Source organism: Neofelis nebulosa, chromosome 1 (assembly GCF_028018385.1).
Source record: "Neofelis nebulosa isolate mNeoNeb1 chromosome 1, mNeoNeb1.pri, whole genome shotgun sequence".
Classification (NCBI taxonomy): Eukaryota; Metazoa; Chordata; class Mammalia; order Carnivora; family Felidae; genus Neofelis; species Neofelis nebulosa.
Genome location: NC_080782.1, coordinates 7,951,319 through 7,977,078, shown reverse-complemented (window position 1 = coordinate 7,977,078; position 25,760 = coordinate 7,951,319). Strand labels below are relative to the sequence as shown.

General features: G+C 45.6%; 1 protein-coding gene and 1 pseudogene across 5 annotated transcripts in view; one reads left to right on the top strand and one right to left on the bottom strand.

The window, feature by feature from the left end:
- Positions 1 to 25,760, top strand: part of ATPSCKMT (ATP synthase c subunit lysine N-methyltransferase) — a 203,714-nt gene that overhangs the window by 117,635 nt on the left and 60,319 nt on the right. Inside the window, exon 5 of one of the 5 annotated variants that reach the window (XM_058715537.1) lies at positions 20,675 to 21,023. The exons of the other annotated variants lie outside the window; for them this stretch is intronic. Coding sequence (XP_058571520.1) covers positions 20,675 to 20,935 — 261 coding nt within the window. The 3' untranslated portion in view covers positions 20,936 to 21,023. Of the gene's footprint in view, positions 1 to 20,674; positions 21,024 to 25,760 lie in introns of those variants that run through there. 5 annotated transcript variants of the gene reach the window in all.
- Positions 21,853 to 22,712, bottom strand: LOC131489055 (large ribosomal subunit protein uL18-like; annotated as a pseudogene).

Sequence of the window (25,760 nt, the reverse complement as noted above, 5' to 3'; positions counted from 1 at the left end):
TTTGTTGTTTTGGTTTTTTTATACTTTCATGGGCACTTAAGCTGAAGATATTTTCTTTGTTTTTAGGGTGTGTGTGAATGTATGCATGGGTGTACTTCTGTACATGTAAACCAGACCTACTTATTAATTATACTACTTAGGCCATATATAATTTATTTTTTTATCTACTTTTATGCATCAAGGACAGAGAGAGGTGCACAGAGATACAGAGCTGTTATCTTTATTATGCGATTATAGCATTTAACTTAATAGAGTGCTCATTTCTGTCTTTTTTGTTTAATGCTTTGTGGTCTGTAGTCTGTCTTGAGTGTATTAAGATCACAACCCTTGGTCTTTTGTGTTTGTGCTTGAATTTTAAAAACCTTTGTTTGTAAAGACTGAGAAATCTTTATGAAACATGTCGGTTCGGCTGTGGCTCTTGTGTATAGCTTGTGCTTGGGTTTGCCTTGGCCTCCGATCTCTTCCTTTTACTGCTTTCCCTCTTCCCACCCTTCCATCAGAGCTGAGTTGAGCTCATTTACCTCTATTAATGGTAGATGGGATCCATTTTTAGTTTTCCATATTATTTTACGTTATGATTTCAATTTTTATACTTTTGTATGAAGTCATTTACCAGGTGGTCTCTTGTCTTTGAAAACCTTTCTGAAGTCTAGGAAGGTTCGCATTATTATTATCCTAGTGGCTGCTTCTATAATTTCATTTAAAATGAACACCCCTGGTCCTCTATTTTTTATAAAGTATATGTTCTCCTCAGTAAAGTAACGGTAAAAATCCCTGTGCGACAGCTTCCTTCTCCCTCCCATACACCCACTTTTAGTCAATAAAACCCATCTGCATTAGTACGTATCCTTGTAAGGTAGTTATGTTTATACTTCTAACATGTGATTTGTCAGCTATTAATGACTTTCGTTGCTTTTCAGTTCTTACAAACGAGGCAACCGACCAACTTACTCTGTCTTTTGCCTTCATACTCCCTTCTTCTGCCGAGTTTTGTCATTGCAACATTTCTACATTGTCATGGCAGGTAGCATTTACTTCTGCTCTGTGACTCTCGTCCACACATTTGTTTTGGTTTCATTTTTCAATTAAACATCCAACGTTGGGGCACCTGGGTGGCTCTCTCGGTTGAGCGTCTCACTCTTGGTTTCAGTCAGGTCATGATCTCATGGTTCGGAGAGTTTGAGCCTGCATCGGGCTCTGTGCTGACAGTGTGGAGCCTGCTAGGGATTCTCTCTGTCTCCCTCTCTCTCTGCCCCTCCCCCCTCAAAATAAATAAATACATTAAAAAATACATTTTAAGCATATCTATTGCTTACCACTAGCATCTTTCTTTCCCTGTGGTTTTCCTAATCATCTTCTGGTTGGCTGATATTTGCCTTCTTAAAGTTTTCTCAAGGACTTATGATAACAGTGTTTCCTAACTTCTTGCAATTACAGAAAAAAGTACTCTTTATACTTGAAGGACAGGTCATACTTTTCCCATGAGTACCTCTTGGATGCTGCTCCATTATCTTTTGGTGATTAATGGTGGATAAAATCTAAAGCCAGACTGACTTCTTTGTCTAGAAATTTTTTTCTTTTTTTTTTTTTAAATCCAGAAACTTTACTGTGATTAAGTTGTGGTGTTAACCATTCTGGGTCAACTTTTTGTCTGGTACACGGTATAATCTTTCAACTGTACCAATGGCATTCTTTTTTTATTTCATGAAAAATTTCATGAACCGTGTCATTAAATGTTTGTTTTGTTACATTGCTCTGTGTTTCTTCAGGGATTCCGATGATGTAGGAGTTGAATCTCCTTTACCTGTCTTCCAGAGCTAGCTTTTTTTTCCTAAGAAAAAAATCCTTTCTTTAATTTTGTTTTATAATGCTCATTTTTCTTCTTCTTCTTCTTCTTACCTCTGTTTCTTCGTGAGCTTCCAGAGTATCTAGATGCATTTTTGCTCCTTCCAACATTTATTCATTGATTCTTTCTTGGAGTATGCCAGCTCATGTCTTATTTCTTTCTGTTAAATAATCGTATCTTTCCTGTGTCTCATCATCCTTTATAGAGATAATGGCCACACTGAATATTTTTAAATTCACAATGAAATACTCAGTTCAAATTTTTATCTGCTCTGTGGCAACGTTTTTCTATGAGTGGTCTTCATCATTGATGTATTTTGTTGCTCTGTTCACTATTATTTCCTAGATCATCTTTGTATTAACGCTAATTCCCTTTTTATCACTCATCACAGAGTGATCATATTCTCCTTAGCCAGTCTGTAAGAGGTTCCTGTTTAGGGACAGGGTGCATGGGGACTAAGATAGCTTTCCAGAGGCAGACTTCTTGCAGATACGGCTTTTAGTGTCATTCTTTTATTTTATTATTTTTACATTTTTTATTAAATTAAAAAAATTTTTTTAATGTTTTCATTTATTTCTGAGACAGAGAGAGACAGAGCATGAGCAGGGGAGGGGCAGAGAGAGAGGGAGACACAGAATCCAAAGCAGGCTCCAGGCTCCGAGCTGTCAGCACAGAGCCCGACGTAGGGCTCAAACCCATGAACCAGGAGATCATGACCTGAGCCGAAGTTGGAGGCTCAACCAACTGAGCCACCCAGGGGCCTCTAGTGTGATTCTTAATGTAGGCTCTTCTGCTGTGTCTTTCAGATCAAGGAGACCTTTTGCCTGCGCCTCTGGCCCCTCCTGTCATTCACAGTCATTGTTGTTGTTAAGGGATACACCTGTTATAATAAAGTGGCAGCCCTTCCCCTTCAGGGGGTGCATTCAGCAGCATTTCTGGGCCCTTTTCTTTTTACTTCTTCCCAGGTAGTTTCTGCTCAATTTCAACTGAATTTCTCAGTCTTCGCATACATCTTCAAGTCCACCAATTATACTTAAAGTCTCACTGAGAATGAAATTTCTCAGTTGTGTTGGCGACGCTTCTGGTGGCTGGTATAATCTAGGGGGCAAGGAGAGAGATGTACGCTTAAGTAGCCATGCTCACACTTGAAGTCCAGCTTTGTTTCCTGAAGCCATCTTTATGATTTCATTCTTGGTATATAACGAAACCATGCCACATTTACATTTTTTTTTTAGTTTTGTTTTTTAACGTTTATTTTTGAGACAGAGAGAGACAGAGCATGAACGGGGGAGGGGCAGAGAGAGAGGGAGACACAGAATCGGAAGCAGGCTCCAGGCTCCGAGCCATCAGCCCAGAGCCCGACGCGGGGCTCGAACTCACGGACCGCGAGATCGTGACCCGGGCTGAAGTCGGCCGCTTAACCGACTGAGCCACCCAGGCGCCCCTACATTTTTGTAATATATGAGCTCAAGGTCTGATACATATTTTTTCTAGTTGTTCTACTATCTTTTATTGAATATTCTGACCTTTGTTTCATGTTTTGAAATGGTATAGTTTATCATATACTAGGATCCTATATTTACTCTTTTGGAAGATTTTTTTTTTTAATGTCTGGTCCTTCAGTTATTATTACCGTAATATTTTAATACTGAATATTTATAATGTGCTTTTGTGTCTTTTTTTCCCCCAGAATTTATTTGCTACTTTTGCTATTCTTTTTAAAAATGACTATTTATTTGTTTTGAGGTAAGGAGGGGCAGAGAGAGAGAATCCCAAGTGGGTTCCATGCTGTCAGTGCAGAGTCCAACCATGAGATCATGACCTGAGCCGAAATCCAGAGTTGGATGCTTAACTGACTGAGCCACCCAGGCGCCCCTATGTTTGCTATCCTTGTAGATATAATACAGTCAGGTATATGGTGATATCCCCTCCAGAATGGGGATATGACATGTATCCGTTTCTGGGTTTATTGAAATATGGAATTCTTTTAATGGTAGAATAAGAATTTCTCACTTTTGAAGCTGATATTCTATCAAGCAGTTTGAGAAAGACTGCCCTAGCATTTCAGCAGTAAACACCATGCTTACTGTTGACATTAAGAAGACATCTAACATGTTGTATTGGTCTATTCCTATTTTTCTAAATTTTTAAAAAGCCAGAAAGGAGATTAAATTTTGCATCTGTTGAGAAGAATCATTTCCCTCCCTTGACCTGTTAATATAATGTATTATGTCCAGAATTTAATTCTCGCTGGGAACCATCTCTACATTTCTATTAGAAACCATATGTGTTCAGGGCATGTTATTATTTTAATATATTTCTAGACTTGAGATATAATAAGATTTTGCATCTATACTTGTGAGATTTAGTTACTAGTTATCCTTGTCCCATTTTGATTTTAAGTGGTTCAAGCTTCTTATGATAGAATGGAACTTTTTTTTTCTCGTTTTTCTCCCAGAAAAACAGTTGAAATTCTGTAGAAATGGTCACTTGCTCAAGAGATTGAGCAAGTTGCCCAGTGAGGAAGCCATGTTGCCTTCCTGTCTCCTTAGGGACTGTTCTTGGACATATTGTTCAGTTTCTTCTGCAGTGTGAGGTCAATGATGGACTACCGGGGTCAGAGTGTGCCAATTCCAGTTACCAGAGTGTGAGAAGCTTCTTAACCTTTTTAAACTTCTCTGTCTTTATCTGAAGAAACATACATAATAATAGGACCTACGTCACTAGGTTGCTGGGCGGATGAACTGAGACAATACAAGGAAAGCACTTAGCCAAAGAAGACCCAACACTAGCAAATGCTGGATAACCTTGGCCTTTTTCTTATTCTTGATCTATTCAGATTTGCTCCCCTTGCAAGAGTCAGTTTTAGTAAATAGACTATGTCTAGATGATTAGCCATTTCACTGAGAGTTAAACTTTTATGACCATACAGTTGTTCACAGTATTTGGTTATAATTAAAAAAAAAAAAATCTTCTACATCTGTGGGTATGATATCTAATTCTCAGTAATGGATATTTGTGGTTCTTTCCTCACTTTTCTTGATTAGCATTGTTTTGGGTTTATTTTATTGGTCTTTTTAAATATTGGATTTATTTATCAATGCTATTGTTTTCCTGCCTTCTGTTTCATTAATTTCTGTTTTGGCTTCATTATTTTTTACTCTTGCTGCCTCTGTTTTGCTATTGTTGATGTTTTTCCCGCTTCTAGAGCAAATTGCTTATTTCATTGATTTCTATTTCTTCTTATTTAGCAATAAAAACATGTAAAGTTAGGAATTTCTTTCTAGGTGCTTAACATTTAATTACTGTGAAGCGGGTTAGCAAGCCAAGGCTATGGATCAAATTCAGCTTGCTATCTGTTTTTATAAATAAAGTATTATTGGAACACATGCACAGCCATTCATTTATGAGTTGTGTGTGGCTGTTTTCACACTACTGTGACAGAGTTATCCGTGGTGATAGAAACCTATGGCTCATAAAGCCTGAAATATTTACTGTGTGGTCCTTTTCAGAAAACATTTGCTGATCCATATAAAGCATTCCATACTTGTTGATATATACTTTTGTCATCATTTTTATTTTCTAAATAGCCTGCAATTATACATCTCACAACTTGTTTTGGAAAGTGTTTTAATTTCTATGTGGTTTGAATTTTGTTTGTTTGTTTGTTTGTTTTTTAGAGAGAGCGAGAGCACGAGAGAGAGCGAGAGAGAGCAGGAGTAGGGTAGAGGGGCAGAGGGAGAGAGAGAGACGGAGAGAATCTTAAGCAGGCTCCACACTCAATGCAGAGCCCAATGCCGGGCTCAGTCCCACAACCCTGGGATTATGACCTGAGTCGAAATCAAGAGTTGGATGCTCAACCAACTGAGCCACCCAGGCGCCTCTGAATTTTCTTGTTTGTAGTTTCTTTCAATTTTAGTTTTATTGTGTTTCGCCAGAAGATATTGCCTATATAATTTCTTTTCTTTCTTTCTATCCTTCTTTCCTTCCTTCTTTCTCTCTTTCCTTTCCTTCCTTCCTTCCTTCCTTCCTTCCTTCCTTCCTTCCTTCCTTCCTTCTTTCATTTCTTTCTTTCCTTCCTTCCTTCTTTCCTTTTTTCTGCCTTTCTTTCTTTCTTTCTTTCTTTCTTTCTTTCTTTCTTTCTTTCTTTCTCTCTCGTTCTCTCTCTCTCTCTCTCTCTCTTTCTTTCTCTCTCTCTCTCTCTCTTTCTCTCTCTCTCTTTCTCTCTCTCGCTTTCCCTTTCTTTCTTTCTCTTTCTTTCTTTCTTTCTTTCTTCCTTCCTTCCTTCCTTCCTCCCTCCCTCCCTCCCTCCCTCCCTCCCTCCCTCCCTTCCTTCCTTCCTTCCTTCCTTCCTTCCTTCCTTCCTTACTGAGACGTTCTTTTATGGCCTAAAAGTGTGATCAGTTTTGTAAATGTTCGAAAGACATTGAAAAAAATGCATAGTTTCTATAGAAAACAAAACGTGATACTGACTTTATTCATTATATTATTTGAATCCCAATTCTTTATTTGCTTTATATCCAGATAAGGATTGAGAGCTGAAGATAAAGCTATGGCTGGGTTTTTTGTTTCTTATATTTCTGACAGCTCTGGTCTGGCTTATTTTGGTGCTGAGTTGCTCACAAACATCCATGGGCAATGGAAGCATGGCCTGAACAGTACCTGCTCGCTCTGGCCAGTTCTGCTGCTGCTCAGGGAACTCACACCATGAGGAGATACACGTGGCTCCATTTCCACTGTCACCCCTGTCGTCCTGCCGACAGTCTGCTGACCCTGGTTGCAGACCCCCACGGCTGATCACAAATCAGGAGCGAGCTCAGCTGAGACCATCATGAGAGATGTCCAGCTGAGCCCAACCCAAGTTGCCGACCCACAGGCTAGTGAGCTAAAGAAATGGTCATTGCTTTAGGCTCCGGCCTCCAAGCCCTGGCATGGTTGCCTGTGTAGCAGATACTAGCATGTTCTTTGTGAAGTTTGCCTTTTATCAGTATCAACGAACACTCTTTGTCCAATGATAAACCTTCCCGTGTTTTGTATTTTAATCATACTGCTTTGCTTTCTATCTATATATCTTTGTGTGTATTTAAGGTATCCAATATGATTTGATCTACATATACACAGTGAAATGATTACTACAGTCAAGCTCATTATCATATCATGTCCTCACATTGTTTGTGTGTGTGTGTGTGTGTGTGTGTGTGTGTGTGTGTGATGAATCCATCTGAAATCTACAGTGGATAGTTTCGGGAGCTGAGGGTATCGGTCCAACGACCATAAATAAACTGAATTCTGACAACAGCCAGTGAGTTTGGGAGAAAATTCCAAGCTTGAGATGGAAATCACAGTCCTGGCTGACACCTTGGTTTAGTCTGATGTGACCCTGAGCAGAGGACCCAGCTAACCCGTGCCAAGACTCCTGACCCAGGGAAGTTAGGAGATAGTAAGTATGTGTGGTTTTGAGCAACTAAGTTTGTGGCATTTGTTACACAGCAATAGAAAGCAGTTACACCTTTATGTTTCTTTTTTTAAAAATGTTTATTTATTTATTTTGAGAGAGAGAGGGAGAGAGGGAGAGAGAGTGCGAGCAGGGGAGGGGCAAAGGGAGAGGGAGAGAGAGAATCTCAAGCAGGCTCTATGCTAAGTGTGGAGCCTGACATGGGACTCTATCTCTTGGCCATGAGATCATGACCTGAAGTGAAATCAAGAGTCAGATGCTTAGCCAACTGAGCCCCTGAGGTGCTCCCACCTTTATATTTCTAAATAATGTGATTATATTGCTATTGATGGAAGTATTAGTTTTAGGCATCACATATGACTTCTTTCTCTGGTGGGTGAAGAGTTCATTCACTACACGCTTGACCTCCTCTCTCTATTTGTGCCCCATTAGAGTTAACAGTGGGCTGACCGGGCTACTTGGTTTCATCTTTGCCCCAAGGATGAGTCTTAACTGGGCTTTGTAGCTCAAGGCCTTCTCACTTTTATCTCTTACCAGTTGGAGATGAGAAACAGTTCCATTTTCTAACCTGCAAATCCTGGAATTTATGGCCTCTCCAAATGCTCTTTCAATCCTGCTTGTAAAATGGCCATTTCTCCTATGAGCTTATTTCTTTCTTATGGTGCCTTGTCAAGAGCGGCCATTAGCAAATACCCAGTGTTACCAATATTCTGCTTTCCCACTTTGCTAAAACCACAAATTCATTAGTTGCACTCTCAGCCTTCTAGGTTATCACAGGTGATCGTTTTATCAAACATGTCACCGCTGCATAAAAAGCCTCTACTGTCAGTTTTCTTACCACCTGCCACACTGCCCTAAGATAAGACCCAGGCACATATTTTGTGTATTATTATGGGAGCAGCTCACTGCTGGTGTTAGTCTTTGAATCGTTCAGCTCTTTGACCATGACGACCAACACGAAACAAATCAAACAACCAAACTTGTGGCTTACAGTAACAAAGGTTTATTTCTACTGAGATCGCTGTGGGCTGGCTGTGGGTCTGCTCCATGGGTTTTCCTTCATTCCAGAACCCAGGCCAAAATGGTGGCCCCTCTCTGAGAGTAAAGTACATGGTGGTTTCAACTTTTGCTTGAAAAGGTCACATGTCACTTCTGCTCACGTTTTATTGGCCAAAAAGTCATGTGGCCAAGCTTGTTATCAGTGGGTCAGGCATGTGTAATCCTCCCTCAGGGAGGGGCAAAAAGTATCTGCTCCAGCACCATAGCCACCCTTAGTAGACAGGGAGGCGGTATTTGTAAGACACACGGTCAAGGAATCATTAGTTTTTCGAGTATAAAAGGAGCAACTGTAAATCAACAAGAAAAAGGCAGGCAACCACTAGAAATATGGGCAAAGGGAATAAATAAGGAGTTCACAGAGGGGAAAGCTAATGTTTAGAAGCATATGGAGAGATGCTCAATCTCATTAGCAATCAGAGATATGCAAATTAAACCAACATATCCATGCAACTGTCACAAACTATGAAGTTGGAAAATATCAAGTATTGACTTGAATGTGCGGAACTCTGTGTCCTGCTCATGAGAAGGTAGACTGGGGTAGCTATTTTGGTGAGTAATTTGGGAGGAACACGTGAAATGGCATAACGGAGGGAAATGAACGTGTTCTGTATTTGAAAGATCTGTCTTTGTGAGATTATTGTCGCACAAGTTCCAGCCCTCCTTCCTCATTCAGTACTTGAGTGGTGAGTAGTCCCATTCCACCAGAATGTAAGCTCTGAGAGGGTGGGACCATGTCTGATTTGCCCACCATTGCATCCCTAGCACCCTGCACAGGGCTCAGCACAGAGGGACACTCGTATGTGTTTGGTAAATAAATGCATGTTTTAAAAAATTCATTCAAATAAGAGAGTGACGTGCCTCGTCTATGGCAGGAAGATACGGATTTGCTAGTCTACACTTGTATTGCCCAAGTCCTTCTCTGGGAGGTGTTTTGGACTAAATTGTGATTCCCCTCCCTGCTCTTCCAGTTCATGTGTTAAAGCCCTGATCCCCGATGGGGCTTTGGAGGAGGCAGGTAAGGTTAAATGAGGTTGTAAGGGTGAGGCCCTAATCTATAGGGCTGTTGTCCTTATAAGAGGAAGAGAAGGAGTCTCAGTCTCCAGGCATGCACAGAGAAGAGACCGTGTGGGGGCACAGTGAGAAGGTGCCATATATAAGCCAGGAATAAAGATCTCACTAGAAACCAGCCCTCAGGCCACCTTATTCTTGGACTTCTAGCTTCTGGAATTGTGAGAAAATAAGTTTCTATTGTTTAAGCCACCTATTATATGGCATTTTGTCATGACAGCCCAAGCAGGCTAATATGGGATCCAATTTATCACCTGGTATAAACCTGCATCATTTGGTTTAATTTGCACTTCTGTATAGTGATTCATACAAGGGCAGAAAAATATCAAGCTATTCAAGTCTCACCTATTGATCATAATTTGCTAAAATAGAAATGTATTTTGGGAAGCTTTCTATTTGAGGTGGATGGGAACTTTGATAATACAAAGTTCACCAAAGAACCTTAAGCAATAGTTTGAAGTGGTTGAATGATTTTAGGATATGTGGTTCTTTATGGGCTGATAGGGAGTTTTCAGATCACCCAATTTTTGTTGGTTTGAGGCATGCTATAGGAATTGGGTCATCACGTTATGAAAACCAGGTTCAGAATGGAAGATCCACCTGGATAGACCACCCCAAGATGCATGAAGAGAACATAATGGGTTGTACAGCCCATGGCTCTACCCATGTTAGGAGGCAACTTTACAGTCTTTCAAGTGCTTTTGTAGACATGATTTCAGTTGATTTTGCCAACATGCTAATAAGGTAATAAGATAGGTGGGGCAGGTGGTATTGTCCGTGTACTGGTTAGCTTTTGCTGTATAACAATCTACTCTGAGTTATTTATTCTCATGGATGGCTCAGCTAGGTGGCTTTGCGCATCTCAGTAGCATTTGTTCCTGGGGACTGGGAGTGGCTTTGACTTGGCTGGAGAAACTTGGTTGGGACACTTGGCTGTGCTCCACTTGTCCCTCATCCTCTTCACGGGGCTTGCTGAGGCATGTCCTTCCCTTGGTGATGGCAGAAGCTTAAGAAAACAAGTGGAAGTGTTCAAGGTCTCTTGGCATAGGCCCGGAACCAACGAACTCTTATTTCTGTTGTATTCTGTTGACCAGAGTCACATAGCTGAGTCTAGAGTCAGCACTGGAGAGGATTACCAAGTTATTTGGCAAAAGGTGGGGATACAAGAGGGGTAAAGAATCGGGCCATTAATATATCAACTACCACACCCCACTTTACAAGTACTGAAGCAAAGGCTTAGAGGTGAAGTGACTTCTTCAGGGCCTACAGCTCCTTGGTGGTCAGTCTAGGAAAAAATCCCTTCTTACCCATCCATCTAGTGTGTTCTCAAATGACAAATGTGACCCACAGGGGAACAGTGGGTTGGTTATAGTTCTGTTATGGTGCCTGGTGGCAGTGAGCACTTGAATAAATTCTCTGGAAAATAGATTCAATTTTTTAAAAAGCCTTGGCTGTCAAAATCTGATTTCCTGGTTGAATGAAATGGCTTTGTTGTTCAGATCCTTTGAGTCTAACTTTATTTTACATGAATTTACTTAAGAAATTGATTATAATTCCCTCTCCATTTGATGCTGCGGGGGGTATAATTGGAAGTTAAGAGAGAAAAGACAGAAACAGCTTTCAACTATTCACATACCACCTAAAATTCGCAGGAGGGTAAAAAATGTAGGAGACTTCAAGGAAACTAGGCGGCGTTAGCCTCTTTTGGGGTTTCACTAACCTGGGTCTTGTCTAACATCAATGCTCATTGAGAATTTTACCCATTTTGAAAAACTGTCTTTGCTCCCTGCCACTCAAGATGAATCCTGTCTGCCTCTCTCTGTGTCTCTTGCTGTCGGTGATGGAGGTACTGATACGGTCAAGTCTCCGTTTGTTGTCAGGTGTTTTTCACTCACTCAAATCCCATGAGAATCTCCTCAAAGAGGAATGTCTTTGGGGATTCGGTTCAAATCTTTGGCACCAAAACATCCTGGGCACACGGGATCTTACCTGAGGTGAGCACTCCATTTGTAGCTAAGAAGACATTTGGAAATTGTAACTTAAAAGTGCATCTTAATTTTAGTGAGGCTAGACCAGGCTGGAGGAAATGTCCAGTGATAAGGACATCTGTGACACTCAGATGTTTGGGGTTGAGGCCCCTGGGAGGGGTGGCTTTTTTATACAGGGCATCTCAGGACAGCAATGACAATGTTGTTGACTCCTGGACTGTGGGCCTCCATGTTGTGTTGGAGAAATGAGGCCTTTTACCAGTCAAAGTTCTTTTGTACCAACCATGGCCAACATCAACATTTGGTTCTAGCGGCCTGCGGTTCTGCTTGTCCATTTCTACACGGTATTTATGTTGCCACCGGCTACTCTAGTAGGCTCACCATGGATATGAATGCATGTAGTGGGGGTGATGGTGTTGTGGCACAAGTTTGCCCTTGGCAGCTTGAGTTCTGAGCTGCTTACTTACCCTGTCTTCACTCCTTATTCTCTTCTGTTTCCGACCCTACCCTCTCCAGGTAGAGGAGCTTTCCATCTGGTTTCTGTTCTTTCCCCTGGGCTAAACGCTTAGCCCGTTTTCCTGACCATGACCTCGCCCCCTGTTGATAATGACTCTGACCACCCATCCTTATCTCTGATGCCTTTAGCTTCCTTGCATGCACCCCTTCACCTCAACCAGCCAGGGGACCCTCCTGATCCAAGGGAGGTGTTCTCACGAGACCCGACTGTGCTCAGGTCTGGTGGGGGTTAACTGGATCCTTCTGATCTCTCTTGTGTCCAAACAGTGTTCTCGTCCAGGAGCCTGTAACTCCAGCATTCATCCTTGCTTTGCACATATGCCCATTGTCTGCACTCCTGGTGTCCCGAACATCTGTTCCATGGAACCTACCACACTGTTTTGTAGTTGTGTGTCTTTACCCCAGATGTAAGCTGTGTAATAGTAACAGCTCTCACTCAGCAAATGTTCTTAGTGGACTGTGATGGCTGATTTTATGTGTCCACCTGACTGGGCCTTGGTACCCAGGTATTTGATCAAACACGGCCGGATGTTGCTGTGAAGGTACTTTTTAGATGAGAGGAACATTTAAATCAGGAGGCCTTGCGTAAAGCAAGCGATGTTCCATGACTTCCATGATGCAGGTGGGCCTCATACAGTCAGGCTCCAGAGAAGGCCTGTCAGCCTACCCTGCAGATTTTGGACTTAGCAGCTCCCATAATTATGTGAGCCAATTCCTTGAAATAAAACATTTGCTCCCCCCAGCCCACACCCTATTACTTACGTTTCTTCGGGGGATGCTGACTGAGGGCGGATATATGTTATCTCATTTAATACTCACGGCAGCCTTTTTAGGTGAGTGTTGTTATTCCCATTTGAAAAGTGGATAAAGAGAGTCATGGAAAAGCCAAGGAACTCGCACAAGACCACACAGCCAGTAAGCAGCAGAGATGGGAATCAGACTGGCGCTTCCTCCGTGCTAAAGCCGGCGACCTCACATGACTGCTTCCCTCTGCCTTGGAATCTTCGTGGCTTCTCCAGTGCCTGCCACTGAGTAGGAGCCTGGTAAATATGTAAGCAGATGAGTGAAGCCACAGACTTTGCTGTATTTTGTTTCCTCTTTCTCTTACAGACAACCAAAAGAATTTGCAGGTGGTATGTAGTACCCAAGACTTTGTAGTGTATACAGATCTGTAAAATCTCGATCTCCAGGGGCGCCTGGGTGGCGCAGTCGGTTAAGCGTCCGACTTCAGCCAGGTCACGATCTCACGGTCCGTGAGTTCGAGCCCCGCGTCAGGCTCTGGGCTGATGGCTCGGAGCCTGGAGCCTGTTTCTGATTCTGTGTCTCCCTCTCTCTCTGGCCCTCCCCCGTTCATGCTCTGTCTCTCTCTGTCCCAAAAATAAATTAAAAAAAAAAAAAAAAAAAAATCTCGATCTCCAGATCGTTGTGTCTTCCTCTAGATACAAGTGCGATAAGAAGTCGGTTGGAGAAGTCACGTGGTATCATTCGGCTGTGATTTGTTAGGCAGCATGCTTCTTGACTGTCTTTAGGATCCCGGCGAGGATTTTACTAGTGCCTTCCATCCCAGCTGTGGTGGATACGGTGGACTGGCCCCCACCGTCTCTTCCGGCTTCCTTCTGGAACGCACCTTCCAGGACTGCAGCCTAGAAGGCTGAAGACCACATCCCCGGCCTCCCTACAAGCTCTGGCTGTGAACGTGAGTTGGGTTCTCGCCCTCAGAGCCTGCTCACTGAGGCTTGGGAGGCGCGAGGTGCCCGTGCAGAGGGCCCCTCCTGCTGCTGCTTTCGTGTTGCTGCTGTCGGGGAGGGTCACGTGACGGGGTTTGCTGCAGGGGTGTTGCCGGTGCTTTCCTGGCCTCACAGGCCTGGCGACTTCCCGGTGGTGCTGGCAGCTGGCTCACTGTTCCGTCGTCGCTTGTTCTGAAGGTGGGGGACCTCGGTGTGGCAGCCTGGGCCCCTTGCTCGGAGCAAGAGGGGACAGAGCTCCCCGTGGCGAGGTGAGGTGTCCCAGGGCAGACCCTTCAGCCCCATCTCCATCTGTGGCAGAGGTGGGGGCTCCCATAGGGGCCATTTGGGCGTCTCGTTGTGAGCCTTATTCCTGATGGCCCAGCTCCACCTTCCAACCCTTCTGACGACTTTATAGGAACCTAGTTCCCTGTATGAAGTCGTGTTCTGCTTAAAATAGCTCGAGTGGTTTCTGTTGCCTGTAAACGAGTGCTGCCTGATGTGGCAGCATTAGCGGCTCTAGAAATGTGTAGTTGGGCCGTTTGTTGGCTCATTAGCGGGTTTTCCACTTTTAGCTTCAACGTGCAGCTGAAGCCTGTGTGGTTACTTGCCACGTTCATTGGAAAGAGATGGGAACGGAAGGGAGTCCATGAAGAGAACTTTTACCAGAGTGACCTGAATCTGAATGACCTTATCAGAGAGAAGACTGTCCCGTGTCCCCTTCTGGAGGCATTTTCTCTGGCTCTTACTGCCATTGATTCCATCTGTATTGAAGTCTTCTCTTCCCTTTATTGCTCCCCTTTTTTAATGTTTATTTTATTATTTTTGAGCAGGGGGGCGGGGAAGAATGCAAGAGGGAGAGGGGCAGAGAGAGCGAGGGAGAGGGGGACAGAGGATCCCAAACAGGCTCCCTGAAAGCAGCCAGCCTGCTGTGGGGCTCGAACTCACAAACCTCAAGATCATGCCCTCAACCGACTGAGCCACCCGGGTGCCCCTCTGTTGCCCCTTTTAATCCCTGAATGTCCACGTTTTCTTTTAAGCGAGTTAATTGGGAGCTCACTGCTACATAAATATTTCTACATAAACCCGCCATTGCTTACTTCTGGGTACAGAAAAATTATCCCAATGCCCAAATCATGTATTTCTGTCTTGTGCCATTTCATCCCAGGCCAGTGTAGATGGTGTTTTGCCAATTTTACTCTTGTCACTTGTCAATTAAAGAAGTAGAACAATTATTTTGGGATTAAAAAATCATGTCCTAAAGTTATACTCAGAACTGTGGAATTTTAGCTCCTGTAGGGACCTTGGTCATCACGTGGAGTCTCTCTTTTTTTTTCACTTTGAAGATGAATAAACTGAGGGCCAGAGAGATGTATAGGGAAGTTCTCCCCATGCTCACAGGCTAACTGTTGGCAGAACTGGGCTCAGAACATGGGGTTACAATGTTGGGGAGTGTTCGTCCCACCGCGTCATGTGGCTGGACTCATAAACAAGGCTTTGGTTTAAACTGTTTATTGTGTATTTGAGCATGGGCACATAGCAAGGGAAAGATGCCCCCAAATATATTTTTTTTTTATTACCTGTTTTTGCTACATGTCCATGTATTAATTGAGATACTTTTCTAATCATAGGAAGTGGCTTTCGGGGGTTCTTTTTAAGCAGGACTGCTACAATGCTAAACTCAAATTTAGTACATAAACATTTGCTAAATATTTAAAATAAATGGTTAATTTTTAACCATCGATTTTTTGGCTATTAATTATCATCATTATTTATTTAAAGAGCATTGGCGGCATCTAGGTTCGTTTAAGGGAAATCAAATGTCATTATTAATAACAGGTCAAGGGCAAGTTGGCTCCATTTTCTCTGATTACATGCTGAATGTGCCAGAAGGTATGTAGAGCTGTGTTATCCAGAGAAAGTAGCATTTCAAGGGGGTGACCGCTGAACCCATAGCAAGCCATCCATGGTCCAGTTGACTTTGTTGAATTTTTAGAAAATGAGAATTTAATGAATTCCAGACGGGGAGATTATTAGTTCTTAAATGTTTTAAATCTTCTTTACAGAGTTGTAAAGCCACACTGTCAGGGTTCTCCGGAGAAACAGAACCAAAAATAGGAGATTATCTATCTATCTATCTATCTATCTATCTATCTATCTATCTATCTGAGGAGGTTTATTATAAGAAATTGGCTCCTGAGATTATGGAGGCCGATGAGTTCCAAGATCTGCAGCCAGCAAGCTGGAGTCCCAGGAGACCTGTGGTGTGGTCCTAGTCTGGCATGTTTGAGACCCAAAGAGAGAGTATATTTTAGACTGATATCTTAGCTTGAAAGTATCAAGTAGGAAAAGTTTCCCTTCTTTGAGGAGGGTCAGCCTTTTTGTTCTCTTCAGGCCTTCAACTGATTGGATGAGACCCCTTCACAGCAAGAAGGGCAAACTTCTTTAGTCAGTCCTACCATATCAAATGTTAATTTCATCCAGTAACATCCTCACAGACACATCCAGAATGATGTTTGACCCAATGTCTGGATACCCTGCAGCTCATTCAGGCTGACGCGTGGAATTAACCATCGTAAGCGCCATATACAATCGAGAGTTCAGTAAAGGCTTTCTGACAAAGCTGAATTTCCCAATGTTGAAATGTTTGGGCAGGCGGGAAAATGTTAGGATGGCGTGTCAGAATCCCACCTGCTAATAAGAATGATGGCCTTGGCTTTCTACTTCTTTCCACTGATGGATACATATGCCAATTCCATGTGTTACATTAAGTCCTGGGGACGGCAGAGGACAGGGCCCTGCTCCCAAAAAGGTTTTAGTCCTCTGGGGTGGCAAGACTAATACACATGACCCGGACAAAGAACAATTAACAAGTGGCAGCTCCCTTTGAGAAGGGAGACAGGCCAGCGTGGTTCTCAAATCTCATGCTTCAATGTCTGGGGACATTAGTGATTGTCACAAGTGGGTAGGGGTGCTACGGCTGTTTAAGGATGCTGTTAGACATCCTACAATGCACAGCAAAGCCCTCCGTAACAAAGAATTGTCTGGCTTACAATATCAACAGCACCAGGGGCGCCCGGGTGGCGCAGTCGGTTGAGCATCCGACTTCAGCCAGGTCACGATCTCGCGGTCCGCGAGTTCGGGCCCCGCGTCGGGCTCTGGGCCGATGGCTCGGAGCCTGGAGCCTGTTTCCGATTCTGTGTCTCCCTCTCTCTCTGCCCCTCCCCCGTTCATGCTCTGTCTCTCTCTCTGTCCCAAAAATAAATAAAAAAAAAAAAGTTGAAAAAAAAAATTAAAAAAAAAAAACCAAAAAACAATATCAACAGCACCAAGTTGGAGAAACCCTGGTGTAGGCTGGAGCACCAAGGTTGGGCTTTATGGTGCGAGTGAGATTTAATTTACTTTTTGATTCATTCATTCTCACAATCGTTGAATGTTTGTCTAGTGCCTGCCATTCTCCGATGTCTGTTTTGTCTTGAGGCTGTGGGAGGGAACCGTCAGAGTAGTGCTATGGAGATGGGTCTTACAGGTTCATGGGGAAAAGGAAAATTTAGAAAAAAAATCAAAATAAACTGCAATGATTATATGGATGGGTGCAGGGTGCCAAGAGGACACATCTTCGTCTTCCTTAGAAGGTCAGGAAAATCCTGCCAAAGGGAAATAGGCTTTATTTATTTATTTATTTATTTTTTTTCAACGTTTTTTATTTATTTTTGGGACAGAGAGAGACAGAGCATGAACGGGGGAGGGGCAGAGAGAGAGGGAGACACAGAATCGGAAACAGGCTCCAGGCTCCGAGCCGTCAGCCCAGAGCCCGACGCGGGGCTCGAACTCACGGACCGCGAGATCGTGACCTGGCTGAAGTCGGACGCTTTACCGACTGCGCCACCCAGGCGCCCCGGGAAATAGGCTTTAAAATACAACTTGGAGGGGCGCCTGGGTGGCTCAGTCGGTTAAGCGTCCAACTTTGGCCCAGGTCATGATCTCATGGTTCGTGAGTTGGAGCCCCGCATCGGGCTCTGGGCCGACAGCTCAGAGCCTGGAGCCTGCTTCGGATTCTGTGTCTCCCTCTCTCTCTGCCCCTCCCCAGCTCATGCTTGCACTCTGTGTCTGTCAAAAATAAATAAACTTAATAAAAAAAATTTAAAAATAAATAAATAAAATACAACTTGGAGGGAGCTGGCCACACAAATGAGATGGGAGTGGGTATGGAGGGCAGGGAGAGGGGCACTGTTTGAAGCCCACAGAGCAACTTACGTACAAGCTGGGAGGTGAGGGAGAGGGTGGAACGTACAAAGAGAAGAACAGAGAAGTGAGGCTCGAGAGGAGGCAGAGCCTGCGTCTGGGGGCACCTTGAGTCAGGCCAAGAATTGGGGTTTCGTCCTAGAGACAGAACATATTTGTCTTCTAAAGTTTTAAGGCAGCGGGGTGCCAGGATCAGATTTCAGTTCTGGAAACTTCACTCTCCACTGCAGTGCGGAGATGAGAGGAGAGGAGGGCAAGGGCGCCATCAAGACAGGGTGTGGGCTCGTAGGGTAGGCATGGCAAAAGCAGACAGACTTGACGGCTGCTGAGGAGGGAAGAGAAAGGGCACTTAGTAGAAAGCCAGAGAAGGGAGTCACGGAAGGCAGCGACATGTTTGGTTGAGACAAGTGGGTGTTTTGGGGTGCCATTTCTAGGGTGCAGCGGGAAGGGTGCACACTCCTTTGGTAGTAGTTGGAATCATGTGGGTTCCAGCGTGGAACGACACTGAGTTCAGTTTTGGATACACGGAGTTTGAGCTTTTAGAGAGGTACCCCATTAGATGCGCCAGTTAGTTCTGAGAGCTCTGGGCCGGAGATAATCATCTGAGAATCGTATGGTTGATGAGACTGTAGAGTGAGAACAGGAGAAAAGTGCTCTTAGAAATGGCCACATTTAGGGGCGCCTGGGTGGCTCAGTCGGTTGAGCATCCAGCTGTATCAGTTTCGGCTCAGGTCATGATCTCCCAGTTTGTGGGTTCGAGCCCCGTGTCGGGCTCTGTGCTGACAGCTCAGAGCCTGGAACCTGCTTCAGATTCTGTGTCTCCCTCTCTCTCTGCCCCTTCCCTGCTCATTCTCTCTCTCTCTCTCTCTCTCTCTCTCTCTCTCTCTCTCTCTCAAAATAAACTTAAAAAAAAAAAAAGAAATGGCAACATTTAAGGACAGGTGGAAGGTGAGGCGCTTGCAAAGGCTTCTGAAGGGGGGACCAGAAGAGTGGAAGCAAAACCAGAGGAGTGTGCTGTTGGGGAGACCAGGGGCGACTGATCTGGGGGGGGGTGGAGAAAGGAATGCTCTGTGCTCTCCCACGGCCGACTCTTGCTGCCAGGGGTGAGTCCACGCTGTTCCACAACCGCCACAGCACGGGTGCTCACCCACCCGCCAGAATGACCGCGGGATGGTGTCGTATGAAAGCTTTCTGATTGATAGCCCACCCGGCTGTAGCTCTGGTGGGCATATCTCCTATAATAAAGAGGTAGGACAGCTTGCTGGGACATTCAGTCTGGGTGGGAAGAAACAGGAAAATCTGGGACATGTCGTTGTTAAGGGGTGACCCACGCCTGGAAGGATGATGGTTCATCGAGTCGTTTGGGATCGTGCCTGAAGCAGAGTAGAAGCCGCTGTCAAGGTCACTTGAAGGTGACCTCGGTGAGGGCTTTCAGACCTCCCCCACACCTCTGACGTGCAGATGTTTATACCTGTAACCTAATTTGGGGCACTTCTGCAGAAAATTATTCGCGCGAGAGAATAAAATGCGTTGAAAAGATAAAACTTTCTATACATTTTAGATAGTGTGTAAGTCTCACCTAGCAAGACACTTCCATTAGCACACACACACACACAAAAATGGCCTTTTTCAACAAGATGACTGTCACAAAGAAAAAAATGTAGACAGTCAAATGATTTATTTCCCCATCCGTATCGCGTTTATTCACGGGGAGATTCACCCTGTGAACTAGTAATTTTCTGGGCTAAGAAAAAGAAGCAGGGCTGCTTTCTTTTTAGGGAATGCCGATTTGTTCTTTTTTCTTTTTTTTATGGTGGGTTTCTTTTGGCCTAAAAAAATCACCTAAGTCTGTGGCTTTGATATCAGGGAAAAGGCTTCCTTCAATTGCTTTAACCTTTTTCAAAAAGTGACCTGTTGGGATAAATGTGCTCATGCTGAGAATCAAGGTTTTATCCAATATCTAAAGTTAGGCGGGCAGAGCGGGATTGCAGGCCACTTTCTTGAGGTGGTTTAAGAGAAATTCAGGATCTCAGATGGAGAGAAAGAACTCCGTTGAAAGATCAAGTTGAAGACTCATACTCTAGGCGATTAAAAAAATAAAAAGACAAACCCCGCTCTTATGCCGGGGGTGGCTGACACCAGAACGGGACCAGCATTGAACCAGCAATGACCAGCACAGGGGAAGGGTTCTGACAGATTCTTTCTTCCCTTTTGGGGAAACACTGGAGGCCAGTTCAGGCAGGGGGGTGTGGGCAGACACGAGGGTGGGGCTGTGTGGGGCTGTGTGGCAGGGTTTGGTGTGTGGGAGGTCAGAGAAGTTAGAACCGGACTCACATCGTTGAGGTCCTTGGATTCCGGTGGCGGCACGAGTGATGCCCCCTTCTCCCTGCATCGCATCCTCTTGGTGATGCTCAGGGCCTCTACTCGGGTATCCCCACCTCCCCTGTTCCTCCAGCCCCTTGGGTTGCTTCTCCAACCAGCTCACCCCCCAGCCCTGCGCTCGCACAGCCTCTGGCGTCTGTGACCCCTGTGGGGCTGGCAGGTCATTAACTGTCTTGACCCGGACTTAGGCTCATGTTCGTTGTTCTTTTGTCCTTCGCTCACATTCATTTTCTGTTCTCCCTTCTACCTGGTTGTGGATTTCCTTACCCATCTGTATCTCCTGGGCCCTGACCTTGGTCAGGAATGATTTGGGGATTTTTAGAATTGCTTCCATCACATGCCAATGCCTTGAAGTGGCACTGATGACAAAACAACAGTTCGTCCCTTCCAGGCATCACGCAGAGTCCAGAAGAAGTATCGTGAATTCCAGAATGTCTGTCATCCTCCCCAGCGGGCACCTCTGTGGGAATTCAGGTGTGTAAGCGGGGAGCAGAGAGGAGGATGGGGACCCAGGCTTCATGACCAGTCCCGTACGCACAGCACATACAGAGGGCTTACCTCCCGGAGCAGAGACTGCCCCCCACTTACCCAGACTTCCCTGCGGGGAGACCGGGCCGCGGCGCTGGCAGGAGGGGTGGGGAGAAGCAATTAAACTATCCCACGTGTCCTCTCTTCCCTGGCTGTGGCCACCTTGCTGGACACGCTCTGGATGGCATACGTAGCCCCACGATGGTGGAGCAGCTCTGACCCCCTTGAGCAAGAAAACCTTTATGACGTGAGCCCACGCCAGAGAGTCTGGGTATCCTTGTGTGGTATCGCTGGGCTGCAGCCGACCCCTTCTCTTCGAAGGTCTTTTCCAGAGTGACCTGAATGTACGTGTTCCCCGGGATTGACTGATACCCGTATTCAGCTCTCTACCCCCGGTCAGGATCTGGGATTTGTACATCCGCACGCGTGTCCGCGACGTCCTCGCTTGTGTCTTCCGTGGCGCGGGCTTCGGAGCCTGTTGACCGGTCGGAGCCCGGGGGGCGATGCTGGGAGCTTGTGTAGAAGCTGAGCGGAAAACCAGTGTGTGTCTCCCGTGAGCTCCCAAACTTGAGGTTCTGGCGGACAGTGCGCTGTTTTCTCGGGTCGACGTTCTTCGGGGGGGGACACGCACAGGCTGACTGTCCGGGACCCTTCCTGTGCTTCCACGTGCCACTCACCTTTTCCGTGAAACACTGTGCTTCATCTACACACTTCCCAGTATAATGAACGCGGGTCAGGGTGGAGCCTAAGGGCGATTCTTGGATACCAAGGGGCTGCCCAGGGAACTTGGCTTCGGCAAACACCCTTAAGGAGCAGGAAGTCCCGAGGCTGGATTTTGATGACTGCTTGCCCTTCTGCTTCCCCAGTTTAGGGACCCAGAATTCTGAGAGTCCTTTTGCTTCTGATGGGGATTTTGGACTGTACTCATCTTGGGGGGAGAGGAAAACAGCTTCTCTCTCTCTCTCTCTCTCTCTCAGCTTGATGAATGAGTTTATTATTGTCTGTATCTGAAAAATCTTCATAGGGAATTGCAACTTGGTTTATCAGCTCTTAGCAGCCTACTCGGAGGTGTAAGGAAGCCTGGCTACTTCCGAATTACCCGATCGTTCTTCGGGGCAGGAGGTATTTTGGGATGGCTCCACCTCATCTTTTTAACCTCTTTCTTGGGCTTCTTCTCACAGCCTTCTCTTGTACAGCGGTGCGAGCTCTCTCGTGCGTCTCCCGCGCTGTGTCTGGAGCCCACGGTTCTTTGCGCACTGGGGGAATTGTTTCTGGAAGCAGCTTCGTCTTCTTCCGTGAGGCCACACACAGAGCCTGCAGCGTTCTGACCCGTGGGTGCTTCCGATGTCCTTCTACATTGAACCCCTCGCTTTTCTGGTCGTGACGGGGGGAATCGTTTGGTGCCGTGAGGGACCAACAGGCCTCCACCCACAGCTGCAGAACTTTATCTGCAGGGGCAGTTCTGGCAAGCCCTACGTCCCAATGGCAGGTGAAGGGACCAGCTTGACCGTCAGTGCCATTCACGTTGTATTCATCCCCAGTCCCCTCCACGTGGCCTTCATGGGTCTTATCCGTGCCAAACCTAGGGAGAAGCCTGCCGGCCAGCGGCAGGTGGACACAGTATGCTGCAGTATAACCTGTCAGGCCAGCCTTCACACCGTACTTTGGGAGTTCATGAGCATGAGCTGCACAGACTAACATGTCTCCTTCTGCATGGGCATAAGCCATCTGACAAACGATATCCCTGTGGGTCACACGAGCGACCACCCTGTATTTAGGTGTGTTGTACCTATTTTTATCCTGAATTACCACGTGTTTCCAAGCGTGGTGATCGGTTTTTACCCGTCCCCCCGCCCCCCCCCCCCATTTCTTCTAAATTTCACCTGGTATCTCTTGAAGTGAGACAACTTTATTTTTTTTATTTAAATTTTTTTAATGTTTATTTATTTTAGAGAGAGACAGAGTGCGAGCAACGGAGGGGCAGAGAGAGACAGAGACACAAAATCCAAAGCAGGATCCAAGCTCTGAGCTGTCAGCACAGAGCCTGACGCGGGGCTTGAATCCACGAACCATGAGATGATGACCTGAGCCAAAGTCAGGCGCTTAACTGACTGAGTCACCCAGGCGCCCCTATTCTTGGCAACTTGAACAAGCCCCATCCTGTGGCACAGAGAGCGGTGTCCACGCCTCGCCCCTTACTTGAGGCTGGCTGCTTAATGCGCAGGGTCAACCAGGGAGAAGGAGTTCCTTGTTGAAATTGTTTTCTTGTTCAGTTCATCTCCCTGTGGTACGACCTTGAACATGACCTCCTGGCTTCGGTGGGTTTCTCCTGGTGACTCCATGGGGGTGGCGGTAGCTGTCAGCTCGAGTGGCTTCTCCAGAGCCGAGGACACTTGCCCTTTATCGTTCCCCATGAAGCTTACGGGCACAGGCACAGCCCCAATGGACTTAAGCCAGTTTGGTTATGTGCATCTCTTGGGTTCTTCTTGGTCGATCTGGGTAGCAGCTAAAGAAGTCGGAGGCAGGTGAGAGCCTTGACTTTTTGCTCCTCAAAGAGCCTCAAACCAGCTTCAGCCACACACAAGGCATTTATTGAAACAGTCTTAATTTGCCAGCAGGCCCCAACGTGTTCATTAACCTGTTCTATGAGCTTAATGAAGTCCTAGCTCCTGCCCCTTAGGGGTTCTGACTCCTGCTGGGCAGAAGGAGCCTTGAGGCAAATGCCAAGGCTGTGGAGGCAAATGCTGTCACCAGCATCAGACAAAGATAGTCCTCCCAAGTCCAGGGCCCGACGATGGGAGATGGTTTAGGGCTGTTGTCACACATCATCCCCAAGGGAAGGGGTTCAGGCATCGATGAGTTGTTGCACCCTCTTCCTGAAGGGGTGGGGATGTTTTAAAAAATATTTTAGCCAATCCGTGCATCTTAAATACCTTTAATGTCACTATTGGGAGCTCCTGTCTAGCAGCCATCATGATAATTAATGGGTCACTAACTGCACTTACAGGCACCATTTTTGGTATTCCATAGGCCTTATTTGATGACAACAGAAGTTCCTGCAGTCACCACCCCAGTGTCTGGGCTCCCTGCGTAGCACACCACAGTCTACCCTGAGCTCTGCTCCTTTGACAAGGGTGCTGACAGCTCACTTCGCATCACATGGTAGATCTGGAGTGTTTAAAAGTGAACTTCTGACACAGATGGACAACAGATGACATCGGGTGAGGGAGCCTGTGCCATTATAGGTGACAGTCAGAGAGCAGCAGCTGATGTGGGGGCACTTCACTGCCCCCTGTGTCTTACGTTCATTACCTACGTGATCCTCATGATGACCCATTGGGGTTGTCTGTCTCATTAGCACCATCTTTCAGATAAGGGAACTGAGGCTCCGTGAAGTTCTAAACTTTCGCAAACTCAGTAGCTAGTAGGTGCAGAGATATTCACCCCAGTGTGTGACCTCAGAACATCTCTGCTACCCACTGGATCAGATCCAAAGCAAATGGCAGTCCAGCCAGAGAAAGCCGTGGCCAGCATAGCAGACCTCAGGAGCTGGCTGGGAGTGTCCTCGCTCTGGTGACGGCTGGACCTCATTACACACTTTTGGTCCCAATGATAAGAGGTCGGTGCAGAATGTCTTGATGTGGAAGCCTCAGTTTCGTAGGTCTCTAGATGGGGTCTGTCCAGGAGGGTAGATGAGGGTTGGATTTAGGTCATCTCACAACTGCCCAAAACTGTGGTCCAAGCCTGTCCTCTGGCTGTGCCCCCCTCGATGAGCCCTACCCCACACTGGCCATCTAGGAGCTGTGAACAGGGTGCTACCCTGATCACTGGGAGCTCCCTTCACTGCCTGGACCGTGGAACTTGGTCTTGGCATGTCCCCTTGGGGGCTCTCATCCTCCCTGGGTCACTCTCCCTGGATCCTGAGGAAGTCATCATTTTTTATGAGCCTCACCTTTCTACTCTCTACCAGTGAAGTTTACAGATAACTTGGATGAACTTCAGTTACTTGAAAATTTTCATCCGTCTCATCATTTATGAAACCAGTATGAGCACCTGTGGGGTGACGGCATTGGTTTTGGGGCACTATGTCATGGTGGCTGAGCACCTGGGCTCTGGGGCCGGGCAGGTCAGACTCTGGCTTGGCTACTCCATCGCTGTGTTGAGCAACTGATTTGACTTGTCTGTGCTTCAGTTCCTGGATCCCAGAAGAGGGATAAGACGGTACTTGCCTCACAGGGTTGTTGGAGGGTTAAGTGAGTTAACCTAGGTGAGTATTTGCTCCCCACCCAACTCATTTGAATGGACTTCTGGTGAGACTTAAGTAATAATCTTCTCTGGAATTCTTTTTGTCGACCACGTGATTTGCCGCAGAGGGTTTTAGGAAGGTGGATGGAGGGGAAGAATGCACTGGAAGGGGTAGCAAGAGACACCTTGTCAGGAAGCACCGAGTGCGGCTGTGAATTTTCAAGCCATTGGTGAGTGGCTTGGTTCTTACCATCTGTATCCGAGTTTTACTTTGCTAAGTACTGTCCATCAGTTTGTGAATATCTCAGTTATTTGAGGTCGTTCATTCAAGGCAAAATGCTGAAAGTAAAAGCGAAATCAAGGAGAACCCCGGGGCTCTGAAGGCTTTTCCTAACTCGTGGCCATTTTCCGCCTTCAAAAGCACTGACTTGACTTTTACAAGAGCCTGTAGAATAATCTAACAGAAAATGGAAACCAAGAGCACAGTCATTCCCTTAAATATTTTATATTGCATTCGGATGTGCATTTTTCAAAGATCATTTCCTTGCCATTTTCTGGGGGTATATTTCTTGGGAAATGAAATAAATATGTTTGGTGGATGCTCCTACCAATTTATTTAGAGCTATAAATAAGATAAAGATGCCTCCTGTCATTCGTGCTAGAAAATATAAGGATCAGAGGAATATTTTAGGAGGACAGGGCAA